General features: G+C 41.2%; 1 protein-coding gene across 5 annotated transcripts in view; it reads left to right on the top strand.

The window, feature by feature from the left end:
- The window catches only part of rabep1 (rabaptin, RAB GTPase binding effector protein 1), a 106,772-nt gene extending 89,042 nt beyond the window's left edge, over positions 1-17,730 (top strand). For all 5 annotated transcript variants that reach the window (XM_043718846.1, XM_043718845.1, XM_043718843.1 and 2 more), the window contains 4 exons: positions 3,711-3,766; positions 6,431-6,529; positions 15,360-15,476; positions 16,086-17,730. In XM_043718846.1, coding sequence (XP_043574781.1) covers positions 3,711-3,766; positions 6,431-6,529; positions 15,360-15,476; positions 16,086-16,187 — 374 coding nt within the window. In that variant the 3' untranslated portion in view covers positions 16,188-17,730. The remainder of the gene's footprint in view (positions 1-3,710; positions 3,767-6,430; positions 6,530-15,359; positions 15,477-16,085) is intronic.
- Positions 17,731-18,320: the final 590 nt, after the last annotated feature.

Raw genomic sequence — 18,320 nt, 5'->3', positions numbered from 1 at the left:
AACCTCCTTCCACCTATCGCATTCCCAACGCCCCTCCCCCCAAGTCCCCCCTCCCTACCTTTTATCTTAGCCTGCTTGGCACACCCTCATTCCTGAAGAAGGGCTCATGCCCGAAACGTCGATTCTCCTGCTCCTTGGATGCTGCCTGACCTGCTGCGCTTTTCCAGCAACACATTTTTCAGCTCTGATCTCCAGCATCTGCAGTCCTCACTTTTTCCCACGTTGACTGTGTACTGTTTTAGAATGCTGATCTCTAACAACGGCCAGCACCTAGTCCCCAAACATTAGTCATCCTTACACATTCCTGACTGAGCCACTTTGCCTTCCACTGGATTCTGCTCTGTTCATTTACAGCTACAGTTTGCATCTTGGTACTGTCCACTTGCTGCTGCCTATGTTCATAAAATCAGTTTCACCCTTCTGATCACTCTCGCTCACATATGTAATTTCTCTCAACAGTTTTTACTTAGAGGCACAGAGATAGATGTACAGCATAGAAACAGACCCTTCGGTCCAACCTGTCCACACCGACCAGATATCCCAACCCAATCTAGTCCCTCCTGCCAGCACCCAGCCCATATCCCTCCAAACCTTTCCTATTCATATACCCATCCAAATGCCTCTTAAATGTTGCAATTGTACCAGCCTCCACCACTTCCTCTGGCAGCTCATTCCATACACGTACTAACCTCTCCGTCTCTTTTTATATCTTTCCCCTCTCACCCTAAACCTATGCCTTCTAGTTCTGGACTCCCTGACTTTGTCTATTTATCTTATCCATGCCCCTCATAATTTTATAAACCTCTATAAGGTCACCCTCAGCCTCTAACGCTTCAGGGAAAACAGCCCCAGCCTGTTCAGCCTCTCCCTATAGCTCAAATGCTCCAACCCTGGCAACATCCTTGTAAATCTTTTCTGAACCCTTTCAAGTTTCACAACATCTTTCCAATAGGAAGGAGACCAGAATTGCATGCAATATTCCAACAGTGGCCTAATAATGTCCTATACAGCAGCAACATGACCTCCCAACTCCTGTACTCAATACTCTGACCAATAAAGAAAAGCATACCAAATGCCGCCTTCACTATCCTATCCTAACTTATGTTTCAAAACTTTTTTTTTGCACTTTTCTTCTTCATTCCCATCAATACACATCTTTTTATAGTTCTTTTTAGCTTATAAACCTGTACTCAAATAGGATCTGGCCACTACATTGTAAAGCCATAGAATAACTTTGGTAGAGTTTGTTCTAGAGTAATGTGCTAGCATAGGCATGTCAATTGTACTTAATGATGGCATACCAGTTTCTGAATAAGCCTCCACTATAAGACTTGACCATTAATCTAGGCTGACGACTATTACAGGACTGAGAGTGTGCTGCATTGTTTGAGACAGACATTTGTTAGGCCACTTTTGGAATTCTGGTCTCCATGCTGTTGTGAAACTTGAAAGGGTTCAGAAAAGATTTACAAGGATATTGCCAGGGTTAGAAGGTTTGAGCTATAGGGAGAGATTGAATAGGCTGGGGCTGTTTTCCTTGGAGCATCGGAGGCTGAGGGGTGACCTTATAGAGGTTTATAAAATCATAACGGGCATGGATAAGGTAAGTAGACAGGGTCTTTCCCCTGGGCTGGGGGAGTCAAAAACGAAAGGGCATAGGTTGAAGGTAAGAGGAAAGGGACCTATGGGGCAACATTTTCACGCGAAGGATGGTGCTTGTATGGAATGAGCTGCCGGAGGAAGTGGTGGAGGCTGGTAGTTACAACATTTAAAAGGCATATTGGATGGGTATATGAATAGGAAAGGTTTCAAAGGATAAGAGCCAAATGCTGGCAAATGGGATATCCTCGATAAATCTAGTCCCATCAGCAAGGACAAGTTGAATTGAAGGATCTGTTTCTGTGTTGTCCTTCTCTATGACTCTATGCCATTAGCCTGTTCAGTGAATATTAGGAATCTATCAGCATGAAGCTCAAACCCATCTCCAACTGCATTGCATTTGCCCTATGTCTGACCCCTCTTATATTTGAAATACTATTTGTTTCATGCTAAGGTGTGAGGATCAAGAACTGGATCCAGGTGTGATCCAACTAGAGTTTTATACAGCATTCCTTTGCACTCAGTTTCTCTGTTTATGAAGTCCCAAGTTCCCAATTGCTTTGCTAACTACTCATAACATATCCTGCCACCTTTAAAGATCTAAACACATGAGCGGCACGGTGGCACAGTGGTTAGCACTGCTGCCTCACATCGCCAGAGACCCGGGTTCAATTCCCGCCTCAGGCGCCTGACTGTTTGCACGTTCTCCCCGTGTCTGCGTGGGTTTCCTCCGGGTGCTCCGGTTTCCTCCCACAGTCCAAAGATGTGCAGGTCAGGTGAATTGGCCATGCTAAATTGCCCATAGTGTTAGGTAAGGGGTAAATGTAGGGGTATGGGTGGTTTGCGCTTCGGCGGGTCGGTGTGGACTTGATGGGCCGAAGGGCCTGTTTCCACACTGTAAAGTAATCTAATCTAATCTAAACCCAGATGCCTATATTTGTGTATACCTTTTTGAACTGTGCAATAAGTTAATAATGCATATCCCTATCCTTTCTCCCCAAAAGCATCTTCTCTAACTTTACTATATCAATCTGCCACTTTCCAATCTATTTGCCTGCCTATCTATAAATCTTTGTTTGCACCTCTCCATTATAGAGAACAGCAGTCCAAGTCTCTTTTGTCAAGAACAGCAGTCCCTGTGTATATGAAATAGAACAGCAGTACCCCTATAATTTATAGAGGTCCTTGTCAATATGACTGTGTGACCCTTCTGTACAATTCCTGGAGGTAGTAGGGACCTGTAGGGGTTCATTTTGAAATTACATGAATTTAAAATTAACTCATCAATAAACGAGGATATGATTTAAACTGGATGTTTCTACAGTTCCCAACCCAATTTGCTGATATATTTACCATTTTAAAAAAACTGATTTTAAATGTCAGTATCAGCAAGGTGAGCATCACCAGCAGTCCCCACATACGCACAACTACCCTCACACACACCCATCCCACACATGCACCTCCACAAACAGCCACCCCTTACATATACCTACACATCTCACGCCTCCCCATATCCACTCCACACACTCTTAGCACACAAAACCCTCCCATCACTCACATCTCCTTCACCCACAGATACTGCTCTTTTATATACAGACACACCCTCTTCCCCCCGACCCTCTCACTCACATACATACACACTAAACCCATTCATAGGCTAGTACCTAGCCTGCACACCCACAAGCACCCCACACATATATGACTGTGACAATTCAACATCATTCTGTTCTGTCAATTAGCATTTATCAAATTAATAAGGAATGATATTTAAATAAATAAAAATTTCTGAAGCTGAAAATCTGTAATGAAAGCAGGCACTGGAAATTCATTATCACCCCTGCCAGCATCTGAAACGTAAATACAGCATTAGTCTTTCAGGCTTTGCCTTCAGCCTGTATGGGTCACAACTGTAACCTGCCTTTTCCTTTCACAGATGATGGGCTAGCTCTGTGTTTGTTACACTTGCGCAATTGCATTCTTCATCATTGTGTTCACACACTGCTTAGCTTAGTATATTGCTGCTGTACAGCATTAACAGTGAAATGTGCCATTCTTTGTCATTTAGAGAGATATTGGATTAAACAATCTCCCTTTAATCTTTTACCTTTCAGCATCTTACTCCAGTTTAAAAACTGAATTGGAGAGAGTGAAAGCAGATAAAGATCAGGTGAGGGTTCGTTTTTGTTCAAAGTTGCTCTGCTGTTGCGTTTAGACTAGTAACTGTCATGAAAATGCCTAACACTGAAACGGTCATGGAATCAGAAAAAGTTTGTTTTGTTTATCTTTAACTTGCTGTGAGCTTTGTGCACTGCCAATGAAGCAGCTGTTAGGGAGGCTAATCTGAGTGAGCAGCTCATGCTGTACTGTGCCACCTGGTGGGAGGTAGAGGGTATAATCTATTCACCTCAAACTAAATTGATGGAAGTGAACTTTTCTTTGGACTGTAGAAGTTAGAGAAGCAGTTAAATTTACAAATAAGACAACAAATCAGGGAATGCAAAAAAAAACTTTATTTTAATAAAAAACGGTGGTCAGTGCTTGGAACATATTGCTGACATGGATAATAGAACAGAAAGCTTTAACGGACCTCAAGACAAAAAACGGTTGCAAGGTTATTTGGAATAGACCAAAGAAAAATACTGTGGCTAGATGGGCTGGAAGACTTACCTTGAAACAGGGAAGTTCTCAACCCACCAGTGTGTTTTGAAATATTATAACTGGCGGTATGTAGTGCAAATGATATTTAAACACACATGACCCAGCTTACTGGCTGCATGTAGTGCACATGATATACAAACACACACAGTCCAACTTTCTGGCTGCATGTAGTACACTTGATATACAAACACACATGTCCCAACTTTCTGGCTGCATGTAGTACACTTGATATACAAACACACACGGCCCAACATTCTGGCTGCATGTAGTGCACGTGATATACAAACACACATGGCCCAACTCTCTGGCTGCATGTAGTACACTTGATATACAAACACACATGTCCCCGCTTTCTGGCTGCATGTAGTACACTTGATATACAAACACACACAGCCCAACTTTCTGGCTGCATGTAGTACACTTGATATACAAACACACAGGGCCCAGCTTTCTGGCAGCATATGGTGCACAAGGCACTTTTTCATTGCTTATATGGATTACAAGAAATTACTTGATCAAATGGGAGTGGCAAATGGAGTTTAAATTTGATAATTGTGAGGTGTTGCATTTTGGAAATGCAAATCAGGGCAGGACTTATACACCTGGGGAGTGTTGCCAAAAAGGCGATCTTGGAATGCAGAATGTGGAGTCACAGGTAGACCGGCTAGTGAAGAAGGCAATTGGCACACTTGCCTTTATTAGTCAGTGCATTGAGTATAGGTGTTCGGATGTCATGTTACAAGGGCTGTACAGGGCATTGGTTAGGGCATTTTTGGAATACTGCATTCAGTTGTGGTCTCCCTGTGAAATGAAGGATGTTGTTAAACTGGAAAGGGGTGCAGAAAAGATTTATAAAACTGTTGCCAGGATTGGAGGGTTTGCACTATAGAGAGAGGCTGAATAGGCTGGCGCTATTTTTTCTGGAGCATTGGAGGCTGAGGCTTATAGAGGTTTATAAAACCATGAGGGACATGGATAGGGTGAATTGCCAAGTCCTTTTTCCTAGGGTAGGAAAGTCGAAAGCTAGAGGGCACAGGTTTAGGGTGAGAAGGGAAGGATCTAAAAAAGATCTAAGGGGCAACCTTTTCACACACAGGGTGATGTGTGTGTGGAATGGGCTCCCAGAGGAGGTGGTGGAGACCAGTACAATTACAGTATTTAAAAGGCATCTGGATGGGTATATGAATAGGAGGGGTTTTTAAGGGTTATGGGTCAAATGCTGGCAAATGGGACAAGATTAATTTAGGATACCTGGTTAGCATGGACGAGTTGGATCGAAGGGTCTGTTGCTGTGCTGTACATCTCTATGACTCCATGACTTTATGTCTGGTTGATTTTCACTGAGATTGGTGAGCTGGTTAGCACCATCAGCTCCAAACCATGATTAAACAGCATGCGCTTCACTGTCGATTGTCTTCAGTGTGATCTGCAATCTTTTGGAGGTTCATGGTTGAAAGAATGTTATTGAGACAATGTGCTCTTCAATGTGTCAAGCAACAGAACAGTGCTGTAACTTGGGGAAAACTTCACTCATTTTAAACCACGATTAGAACTTATTATTGATAACCCCTGTTTTCAATTCCCGTTTTCATACAACATAGAAGAGTACAACACAGAAACGAGTCCTTTGGCTGATGATGTGCCGAACATGACGCCAAATTAAACTAATCCCTTCTGCCTGCCCTTGGTCTATATCCCTCCATTCCTTGCATATTCATGATGCTTATCTAAAAGTCCCGTAAATGCCCCTATCGTATTTCCCTTTCTATCTTTCACTTCTTACAGCACGGTGGTTCAGTGGTTAGCGCTGCTTCCTCACAGCGCCAGGAACCCGGGTTCGATCCTGGCCTCGGGTGACTGTCTGTGTGGAGTTTGCACACTCTCCCCGTGTCTGCATAGGTTTCCTCCCATAGTCCAAAGATGGGTAGGCTAGGTGAATTGGCCAAGCTAAATTTCCCATAGGCTATACATCCCTGAACACTATGTGTATTAATCAGGGGAAATGTAGAATAATAGGGGTAGGGTAATGGGTCTAGGTGGGATACTGTCCGGAGGGCCAGTGTGGACTTATTGGGCCGAATGGCCTGTTTCCTCACTGTCCGGATTCTATGATACTAGTGGAAAGCACAAACATTCTATCTTCTTAATAAAAACAAACTGCATTTGTTTTCAGCTGGAAGCCAGAATGCAAGAGAAGATCCAGTACCTGGACAATCTTGAAGAGGTGAATAACAGCTTGCAAGAACAACTGAAGAAGGAGGGTGATGCAAAGGTGAGAAGTACAACACCATGAATTCAAAGAGTTGGGGTTAACCTGGTGATTTCACGTTGTGTGTTGTCATTCATTTGGGACTGGCAAGGATAGAAGGTACTGACAGAAGTCTGTTCAAGGTGGATTCATTGGCCTTTTTGTTTGCTGAAGTACCGAAGAGAGGATTTACTTGCCAAAGAGTGAGTGCAGCAGATGTTCACCGGACTGATAAAGGGATGGCAGGAATGTCCTTGGAGGAGAGATTTATTGGGCCTGTATTCACAAGAGTTTCAAAGGATGAGAGGGGATCTTGTTGAACTCTATAAAATTATAACAGAGCTGGACAGACTAGATGCAGGAGGATGTTTTCCCTGGTCAGGTGGTCTAGAAGCAGGGACATAACATAAGGATATAAGTGCATCATTTAAAACTAAGATAAGGAAATGTTTTTTCACTCAAAACTGATGGACATGTGGGATTCTTTGCCACAGAGTTTGGGGAGGCTGAGTCACTGAATAATAATCATGAAAGGGATCTGTAATTTTTTTGATTTAATGGTTTCAAGGGATGTGAAGAGAAAGCAAGAATATGACATTGAGACAGGAGATTGACCATGATCATATTGAATGGTGGAGCAGGCTTGAGGGGGCCAAATGGCCTACTCCTGCATTCTATATTTTACCAGATAAAACTTCATTCTGTGTGGAGTTTTCAATGTATTTTTCTGTGGTGAGTTTAGGGGCTACTTTTTCACTCTCTATCTCCTTTTAGTTGATGTGTTTGTATAGTAACATTACCTTCTGTATTAGTATTGATGTATGGGTTATTTGTTCAATTAATTGAAATCCTCAATGATCATTACCAATCAATTAAACCTAAAGTCACAATATTCAATTAAAGTGTTAATTTCCTAGGCACACCAGTCTTTAAATTCTTAGAAGACATCAGGGATGAGGAGGAGCATTTTGTTGCTTTTTTCATAAAATAACTGACGCACATTTGTATACTGTACCTAAAAGCCATCACCAAAGTTAAGTTTTTCATCACAGTCACAGCTTCTCAAGTAATTCAGTGTTGTGATCACAGATCAGACTAACAAATTGTGCTGCAATTAGGGACCAGCAGCCTTTTGTTTTTAAACAAAAGGTGAGATCAGAAGGCTTTCCAGGAGAATAAAACCACAAGATTTCATGGTTTAGAACAATACTATACAAGTTAGAATAGTAATACAATCTACAATGAATGTATCAGCACTCCTTTTGAATTCAGAACTGGACCCCATATACAAACCACTCAGATACAGAACTGCACGTGCCAATAAACAGAGACATATAAGTACCAGCAGAGCACCAGCACCTTATTATCAAAGATGCACTGATGATGTCACCTAGCGAGGCGATGAAACATTTACAGGAAAGCGCACCAACTCAGCGAATGAATCCACCACTTCATCCACAACCCGACCGATAAATCTTCTCAGAACTCTGCGAATGATGGTTGTCAGGCCAGAAGAGTCTTTGGGTGACTGAGAAGTTCAATTTTTGATCCGTGGGTTTTTCTGCAACGGAGGCATGTTGCTGCATAGGGAAGTGGAATTCACAGCTTCCAAGTGGGTTGGCTTCCTTCTCCTTCCTCTGCCACTGCCATTCCACCTGGTGGTTGAGTCTTGAGGTGGCCCGTGTCTTGACAGATTAGTGGTCAATAGCACTCTCCTTGCAGGCAATGTTGTCAATGTTTCCGTACTCTAAGGCAACTTTGAACGTATTCTGCATATTTTCTAGTGTCCACTCTCTGAATGTTGGCTAACTGAAAGCTGGGAGAAGAGAACCTGCTGAGGGAGAGGTTTCATTCTCTGTCCATCTGGTGGTCCTCACAGAATTCGATGTTGGCACCATGGTGGAATCTCTCGAGGATCTTAATGTGAACCTTGGTCAAACAGTCCAGGTTTCCTTGCAGTAGATAAGGGTGGTCAGCCCGATAGCCTATAGATCAGGACCTTTGTTGACTTGGAGAGATCCCTTTTGTGAGAAGATAGGTGGTGACAGAGCCCAGAGAGAGAGATGGGGAAATAAGTTCGGCAAACAAAGGGGTGGTTGGAAGGTAAGCCAGGGAAAAAGAAAAGCGAAGTAGGTGATGGGGACAAAGGGTTGGTGAAAATGGGTCGGCTGTGCAGAAAGCAATCCATCTCATGACAGGACATGGGATGTGGGACTGGGTAAAAGACATGGAAGGAGGTGTTCACACTATAAAATATATTCAATCCTGAAGGCCCCAAGATACCAAGCGGAAGATGAAATGCTATTCTTTGAGTTTGTGTTGATGCTCGCTGGAACCCTGCAGCAGGCCTGCCTCACAGATGTTGACATGGGAACATGGTGATGTGTTGAAATGACAGGTGATCGGAAGCTCAGGGTCACTTACAGATAGAACAAAGGTATTCTGCAAAGCGGTCACCCAGTCTGCATTTCATCTCCCCAGTGTAGGGGAGCACGTTGTGAACAATGAATACATCGGACTAGATTGGGTGAAGTGCAGGAAAATTGCTGCTTCACCTGGAAGGTTTGTCTGGGGCCTTAGGGTGGAGGGAGGAAGTAAACGGACAGATATTACAACTTTTGTAATTGCCTGGGAAGGTGCTATGGGGAGGTGTTGGGAACGGAGGAGGAGTGGATCAAGGTGTCCCGAAGGGAATGGTCCCTACAGATGGCTGACAAGCGAGGGAATGGGCAGGGCATATGTCCTGGCTGTGGCGTCCACTGGAGGTGACAGAAATAACAGCATATAATCCTTTGGGTGTGGATGCTGGTGGTGTGGAAAGTGAGTTCTGAGGGACCCTATCAGTATTGCGAATGGGAAGAGCAGGCTGAGGGCAGGTGTTCGGGAAGTGGGTCAGGCATAGCTAAGCCACAGTAGCAGGGAATCCTCCGTTGAGGAAAAAATGGGTGTTTCTGAAGAGCCCTGTGGAAGTTGACTCAATGACTTAATGTAGTTTGGTTGCCTTTTCATCAATATAGCTTATTTCTGCAATTTCTGCATGATGATTGCTTGTTCTTATAGAATGAACTCCCTAAGAACTCCAACTACCACAGAGCCAGTGCAGTTCAGTTTGCTTTTCGAGCAAGTACACCTAAAAGTCAACACTTCTGACATGGCATCTCTACTTCTTTTCCTTCCATAAACCTTAACTCAGACAAATGCAAGAATATTAGTGTGATGTATGCTTCATATCCTCGAGATAACGTAGTGCCAATTATTTTTCTGGGCTCTTCCTTAGCTCTGCAAAGAATGCTTCAATTCCACCTTTAAGTTAATTTTCAGAACTCAATCAAGTACTTTCTCATTTTTAAAAGAATAAATTCAGAATGGCTTCTGTGCATGCCAACATAAGCATCTTTATCCTGATTAAAAGTTCCTTTTGTGTTTACTTCATAATAACATTGAGATGCTTTTCATGTTCCACTAGGGACATTTAAGCGAATCTTGGATAGGCACATAGAAGTTAGTTCAATGAAGGGTGTATAGATTAGTCTTAGAGCAGGATAAAAGGCTGGCACAACATTGAGGGCTGAAGGACCTGCACTGTGCTCTATTGTTCTATGTTACATTTCTTTCAGATTTGATCTCTGCATTTCAATAGCTTTCTGTTTCTTCTGATCCAGTTTCATGCTTACCTTATGAAATTTGTTCCAAGTAATATTCACACCCTCCACATTCCAAATTTAGAATCCCCTTTTCAACATGTGTAGTTCCCATGCAGTTTACAAACTGTACCTCTCCGGCCTACTTGTCATTTCCAACAGTGTTTTGGGAACTAGCGAATTTCCTGTTGTTTTCATATCTCCATACTAGCAACACTGCTGTTCAGTGTCAGGTGACATTGAGTCTTCAAGGACACAATTTTGTTGTAGTCCTTTCGATTGAAAGATCTAACTTGGCAGTTCTACAGCCCTTGTGTGAATTCTGTACTGTCTTTTACTAATATGGAGTCATCATGACTGCTTGCACAAATCCTTTGCTCAGCTGGATTACAAATAAGCAGATGACATATTAGATTAGATTAGATTAGATTACATTACAGCGTGGAAACAGGCCCTTCGGCCCAACAAGTCCACACCAACCCACCAAAGGCGCAACCCACCCATACCCCTACATTTACCCCTTACCAAATACTGCGGGCAATTTAGCATGGCCAATTCACCTGACCTGCACATCTTTGTGACTGTGGGAGGAAACCGGAGCACCCGGAGAAAACCCACGCAGACACGGGGAGAATGTGCAAACTCCACAGAGTCGCCTGAGACGGGAATTGAACCCGGATGTCCGGCGCTGTGAGGCAACAGTGCTAACCTCCTTTCCAATTGGTGAAAACAGAATATCATCCGTGATGTTATTTCCCCAATATTAAACCTACGTTTTAGATTGGTAAGTTAGGAACAATTCCAACACATGATCCTGTTGTCAGAGCACAATCTTTAATGCACTTAATGTAATGGGAAAGGTACAAATTTTCCCTCAACATGATTTCTTAATATACCAAGACTCTGTGAACTTTCTGGAGGAAGTTTCAAATCCTTTGCTAACAGTAAGCTCTGAGCTGAACAATATCTCCCATGTTAAGAATCACTTTAGACTCGCTCTTGGTCAAAAATGGAGTGATTTTTCCTTCAATTATAAACCTCTTGTAATCCTTAGCATCCTTATCTTTCTTTCATGTTAAAAACATTGATGCATGAGTTTTCTCCAAGTTCCACTTTCTCATGCACCTTGTCCTGTGGAAATTCCTGACACTTGCACCAGTGTTACTAGTTTACCATACATTTTCTTTACAGGTGCTGACTTTTCGGAAAGCTCCTTACATGTTCCTGTTACTCCCACCAGTTTACATTCCGCTCTCAACAATTTGCTTTTACACTTCCTATCTTATTGCAAGGAAAACCTCCAAGTCTCCTGAATCTCTTTATATTCCTTATATTAACCCCTTTGCACACATCTCTCCTCCACTTCTGCAAACCTCTGGCTGGCTGCCTTGCTACCAGATCTATAGCCCCACTTGCTCCAGTGCAATACTGAGGGGGTGCCATAGAGATAGCATCTTTTGGTGAGATGTTAAACCAATGCCAAGTTTTCTCCATCAGGTGATCATAAAGATTCCATCATGTTATTTGACAATGTGGAGAAGTATTCTCCACATCATCCTGGCCATGTAGATTCTAGCTATAGGCTCAATGTAAAATTGAGCTTTTACTTTCAATTACTTAGGCTACCGTCCTGCTGGAACAGAGAGAGGTTTCTCTTTTCTTTATAATGACTGTGGAATTCGCAGAGCAGGTTGATTTGTAACAAGACCTATGCATTGGCAAATTAAATGCATTTCAATCTTCAAAGCAATCCTTTAAATAAAAATTAAAGAATTAAATAATACTCTGAAGTATTTTTTCACTTATGGATTTGGGCCAGTCTCTGGCCGAGAGTAATTTTGATGAATTGATTCCTGCCAGTTTGTTGCTCAGTTCAGTAACATTCTGAAATTTCTTATTTCTAGAATTTTTCAGTCCAATTTGTGATTAGAAAGCTTGTAGTAGCTTCAATCCTTTGTGTTCAAACGTATTGCAGCAAATTGGAATCATTGGTATTTTAAGATTTTTAAAGTCCTTTCATGGGATGTGGCAGTCACTGACAAGTCCAGTATTTGTTGCCCTAATTGTCCTGGAGGAGATGGTGTTGAATTGCCTTCTTGAACTGCTGTACTGTTTGGATCCCCAGGTTTGGGAGAGAATTCCAGGAGCACTGAAGGAACAGTGATATAGTACTGAGTCAGGATGGTGCCTCGCTTGAAAGGGAACTTGCAGGTGGTGGTGTTCCCATGTATCTACTATATATATAATATATAGGTGGTAGAGCTTGTGGGTTTGGAGGTGCTGGCAAAGGATGCTTTGTGAGTGCTGAAATGCATCTTGTAATGCTGCCACTGAGTGTCATTGGAGGGGGGAGCAAATATTGAAGGTGGTGAATGGGGTGCTAATCAAACAGGTTGCTTTATCCTGGATGATGTTGAAAGTCTTCAGTATTGTTGAAATTGCGCTCTTCCAGGTAATTGGAAAGTATTCCATCATATTCCTGACTTGTGCCTTGCAGATGGTGGACAGGCTTTTGGGGAGACTGGAGGTAAGTTATTTGCCGTAGAATTCCTCACCACCTACTTGCTGTTGTAGTCACAATATTAGAAAGTCTGGTCCTGCATTTTGATAGGGGGTTCGGCGACAGTAATGCCATTGAATATTAAGGGGAGATGGTTGGATTCTGTCTTGTTGGAGTTAATCATTGACTGGTAATTGTGTGATGGAAATATAACTTGTAATTTATCTGCCCAAGCCTGGATAGTGTCCAGTTTTTGCTGCATATGGACATGGATTGCTTCGGTGTCTCAGGAGTCAGAAATGGTGCTGAACATTGTGTGATTAATTATCAGTGACCTTATGATGGAGCAAAAGTCATTGATGAAGCTCCTAAAGATGGTTGAGCATGGGACACTTCACTAAAGAACTCCTGCAAAGATATCCTGGAGCTGAGAGACTGACAACCATAATTTATTTTGTTTCGACCAGCATAGAATTTTCCCTCCCTAATTCTCATTGACTTTGATGCCACATTCATTTGAATGCTGCCTTGATGTTGAGGCAGTCACACTGTCCTCACTTCAGGAGTTCAGCTCTTTCGTCCAAGTTTGGACCAAGTTACTGTGAAGTCAGGAGATAAGTGCAACTTGACAATACTGCCAATGACATGTTGAGATATTTTCTATATCAGCCTATTCAGAGATGTTACTACACACCTTTTGAAGCAGGTGGGACCTGAACCACTTCTGGACCAGAGGCAGAGACACTAACATTATGCTGCAAGAACTCCTTAATGACGCGAAAATATTGAGAGAAGGTTGATAGAGCAGAAATTTGTTAGATTGCGGTGGCTCAGTGGTTAGGGCACAGCATCATGGACACTGGTTCAATTCCACCCTGGGAAGTATGTGGAGTTTGCGCATTCTCATGTCTGCATGGGTTTCCTTCCACAGACCAAAGAAATGCAGATAGTGTGGGATTAGCTAAGCTAAATTGTCCATCGTGACTAGGGATGCATAGGTTAGGTGGATTAGCCATGGAAAATGCAGGATTATAGGGTAGCAGTGTGGATGTGGATGGGATACTCTTCAGAGGGTTGATGTGGAGGTGATGGACCAAATGACCTGCTTCCACACTGTAGGGATTCTGTGATTGGATATATTGAATCCAGCTTTTTGTGTTTATCTGCACCGTCAGTTGGTGAAAACCAATACTGCATGTATTATTGTGTCTTGTATCAGGTTAAAAATCACACAACACCAGGTTATACTCCAACTAATTTATTTGGAAGCACAAACTTTTGGAGTGCTCCTCGTCAGGTAGCTAGCCTTATGTCAGGATTACAATTCTGTTCATGTTAGGGATTGTGTATTTAATCACCTGCAAGAACTTCACAACTAACATGTAACCTTTAATGAAGCAAGTGGAATTTTTAACGTATTCTAATTTTTTAAAATGTAGAATGTACCTTAAAGGTTGCATCAGTACATGTCCACTGTGACGCAGTAACCCCCTGACTTCTGAACCAGAAGATTCTGGGTGTTCATGCCCTTCAGTGAAGGTTGAGTGTGAAATCCAAGCTGACAGTCTCTAGTGTAGCCCCTCAGTTATTATTCTTCAAAAAAGACCAGCAGCACCTGGCCTCAGGGTATTATGTAAATACAAATTATTTCCTTTTCTCTGTCACACATCGGCGGGTGGGCAACTAACCTTGGGAGACTGAGGTTAAGCAGTTTCAGATTATAACTGATCAGCACTCATGATCTAGGTGCAAATTGGAGAGTGTATGTGAAGTAATAAAATGTCACTGTCACTTATCACACTATAGATCGTGTGATCATATACCTCTGTACTTCGGAGTTCTAAATCCACAAGTATGAATTGAGGGGAGCATGTTTCTCAGTTGTGGTCAGTGGAATTAACTAAGTCAGGAAAACAGCCCAGTGGCTTGTAACTGGCCACAGGTTTGAATGCTCATGAACCTTGCATTGAAATGAACAAGTAGCAGATGGACTGATCTTAATGGCAGAGCATTCTATGTGTTGGAGGGGTTGGTCAAACTTTGATCGCACTTTTCAAAGCTTCAGGTCCAAAAAGCTCAACAACCAGTGGTATTACTGATCAAATATCATGACCAATTTGTACAAGAGGTTTTAGTAGTGTTGTTAAGGGGTAACTAATTTTTGGCTCAGACATGTTCTGTCCTGTTAGTTGGAATGGAAAGATCCCATGATAATTGACACCACCTAGAATGCATCCCATCCCCTCTTATGCACTGGAATGTTAGATTGAACTATGGGCTCCTGTCTCAAACATCTGGCTGAGGAGAACGCTTCTCTTGAGGCTTGACTAATACCAATATCTACAGCACAGTACTTTCTGTGAAAGAGATGAATTTTATAGATTTTGTGTAAAAAAAAAAAATATATATATATTTTGTACTATAGCTGTTTGGGGTTATCTGCTGCCAAATGTCTGTTGTCTTTTTACTATTTAATCAATTTGTTTAGCAGTGGCAATAAAGAATTATACCACCCAAAGTGCTATTATTCTGTAATCATTTTTAGTAAGAGGATTCAGCGAACGTACTGAATTTACTCAGATACAAATCTGAATAAATAACCCTCTTTGGGACAGACAGCCAGGGATGACCAGTGAGAGTAATTCAAAAATGCACGGGATGATAGTACTTAAGAGTTGTAATGAAACAAAAGTTTATTTCATTTTTGTTTCAGACCAGCCTAGAACAATTGCTGTATGAAGAGAAGAATAAGGGTCAGAGGTTACAGACTGAGCTTGATGTCAGTGAACAAGTACAGAGAGATTTTGTGAAACTCTCCCAGACGTTACAGGTAAGGAATCCTTTCTCATAACCATTAAATGGGTGGGGTAGAAATGAGCCAGATCTCAGCTGAGGCTGTATTAGGGATAAATCAATCCCATCTTCTAGCTTTGAATATTGTACATTGCAGCTAAGTGAGACATCTAATGCAGAGTTGGTTCATGAGTTTTAAATTGAGGAATTGTACACTAGAAATATGCCAATCTTAATGATTTGAGTGCTTGTTGTCTTGACCCCAGCTGCAATAACCTAATTTGTGTGGTTTCCTTTGTGTTGAAACCCAAGACAACATCTGAATTGTCTTCTGATTGTTGATGGTTCATTCTTTCAACCCTGCAGTCCCTCCTTTCTTGATCTTTACTCAACAGGATCAGAGGCTTTGCTGCTAAGCTATCTTTTCTTTGTTGTAAAGTATAAGTATAATATCTTTATGATTTATTTCCTTCTGTATCTTTACTGTGTTAAAATGAAAATTCAAAAGTTTCTCTTCACTTTTTGTCCGATTCCAAATTAACGGAATAAGTGACTGCATTCATTCGTGTTTGTGACCATGGTTTCAAAGAAGTCTGTCATGGTGAACAACTACCAATATTTGTTTTCTTTTCATTTCTCCTAATAGGTGCAATTGGAGCGGATTCGCCAGGCGGACACCCTAGATAATGTCCGTGTAATCCTAAATGACACAAAACTGACAGATATTAATCAGCTCCCAGAGACATGACATTAAACCCTGGAAATTGAGGCTACAATAGTTTTTACTCAACCAGACACCTGTCTTTGTAGAAACATGTTAATTCTTATTTAACTCTGAAGGATCAGAACCTATGGATTAATAGAATGCAGTAATTGAGGTGTAAATGTTTCTAGATTGACTTTGTACAGGGTGCCTGACTGCAGTTAGATTCCCAATTCATGACATGGCAACAAGGGAACACTACTGAAATTTTAAATTTAACTCCTATGATGAGAAAAGATCAACAAGTGCGTAATCTTTGAAAATCACTGATACAAGAATTCCCAGTTTTGCTGGAGTAAACATGTCTAATGTATTGCTCTGCTATTTATACCATTTGATCCTTTCTTGTGTTTCATGTACATTCACTAAAGCAGCATCAGACGGTCACATCTTTCAGCTCATGCTTTTACTTGTGAAACTTCAGTGTTTAGTACTCAGAAAAGTGTGAACGTTTTGGTTTAACCAGTTCGTTCTTTTTTTTTACAAATGGTACTAACTCCAGAATCTGCTCACCTTCTCTCAGTATTGCCAGCTCCTCGAACTCACAGACAATGTTTCATTTGAATTTATATTTATTGTACTTGCTGTGCCTGCCAGTTTTCTAGAACTGTGTAAAATGCATCTCACTGCTCAAGTTCACTGGAAAAAAAATCTGGGGAGAAAAGAACCTAACTAATTTTCATTGATTAAAAATTGCTGACTTACTTTATATAGACAGCAGCAATTGCACCAGTTTTTTTAATGATTTTAAAAAACAATTTTGGTTGACTATAATTCTTAGGATTCAATACTTTTGCAAACAAATACACTCAATTAATATTGGAACTAAATATTACCAGTTGAACTCTTATTCAGCATACAGAATTGTTGTTCAGCTGGTTCTTCTGAGGATATTGTTTTAGGATGGGATATAAAATGATGTAATCACACTTGATTTAGCCCTTCCTTTATTATCTTTGATGAGAGAAACTGAAGGCTTAGAGTAATCTGATTGGAAGACTTGGACTGCCCAGCAGATTTTATACTTTCGTTAGTTCCTGATGTATGTGCAAGATGACAATTTAGGTTTCTAAAACTTGTCATCTGGTCACATTTAAAGAGCGTTCAGATGATTAAAGTTTGAACTTTGACTGATGACTGGCCTTGGATTCTGTACACAGCATGATTGATTTCCATGCCCCAAACATAAAACTTGAACAGGGTACAAAGAGGAAACTGACTGCAGTACTGGGGAAGTAGATGACTTCACATCACTTACTGTGAACAGCTTTTAAGCATAGAGTTGAATTTGCTGTCTGGGCAAATTCTAGAGTTGTAAAATGTTAAGATCCATGGCGCAGGATGGCATTTTAAAATACATATTGGCAACATTTAGAAATGGCATTTAATATTTCATTGTATTCACAACAGAGTATATTGGCAGCAGTGATTGCAGAAAAAAATGAGGATGTCCATAATATTTTTGAATCATGATACAATGATCTGGGAGAGGTAAAAGGAACAGGAGACAATGGGAGAAGTGATTGCAATTTCAAACCCATTTTGAACAGGAAGGCATTTAATTCTCCCCGAAAATATTTGTTGATTATAGCTGTTTATTCAAGGAAAAAAATAATGCCTGGTTTTAAACTTGTATATGTGAACTTTTCCTTTAAGCCTTTAAAAATTAAATTCAATGTAACCTCAGTGCTTGCTTTAAATAGAAACATGGTACATTACTAAGAGCATGGCACTTCAGTCCTTTCTGATTTAAACATGGTGTAAGTGTGGTCTGACTGGATTAGATGCTCTCCACAGAATCTTTTTAAAATGTGTACATATATTAATGGTTCCTCTTACATAAATGAACTTAAGCTTTGATCAGCCATAGCTGATTTAGCAATATCTAATTCCTGGCAACTAGAAGTACAGTGCAAGAGGAGGTAAAGGGTAATATGCTTCATGTGTTCCCTTGTCCATTACTGGAACATTCATGTGCAGTTTCCCTTGATAATAGCATGTCTGTATTTACTTAAAATGTGGTTTCGCCACTGATCTAACTGCCGACATCTCCCTGTAAGTTCCAAGGGCACTTTGAAAGAAAAGTCATGTCTTACCAACACAAGCTATTAGTGTCCT

The sequence above is a fragment of the Chiloscyllium plagiosum genome, chromosome 28 (genome assembly GCF_004010195.1).
Source record: "Chiloscyllium plagiosum isolate BGI_BamShark_2017 chromosome 28, ASM401019v2, whole genome shotgun sequence".
NCBI classification, from domain to species: domain Eukaryota; kingdom Metazoa; phylum Chordata; class Chondrichthyes; order Orectolobiformes; family Hemiscylliidae; genus Chiloscyllium; species Chiloscyllium plagiosum.
Note: the sequence above shows the minus strand (reverse complement) of the source record. Positions and strands in the feature narration are given on the sequence as shown.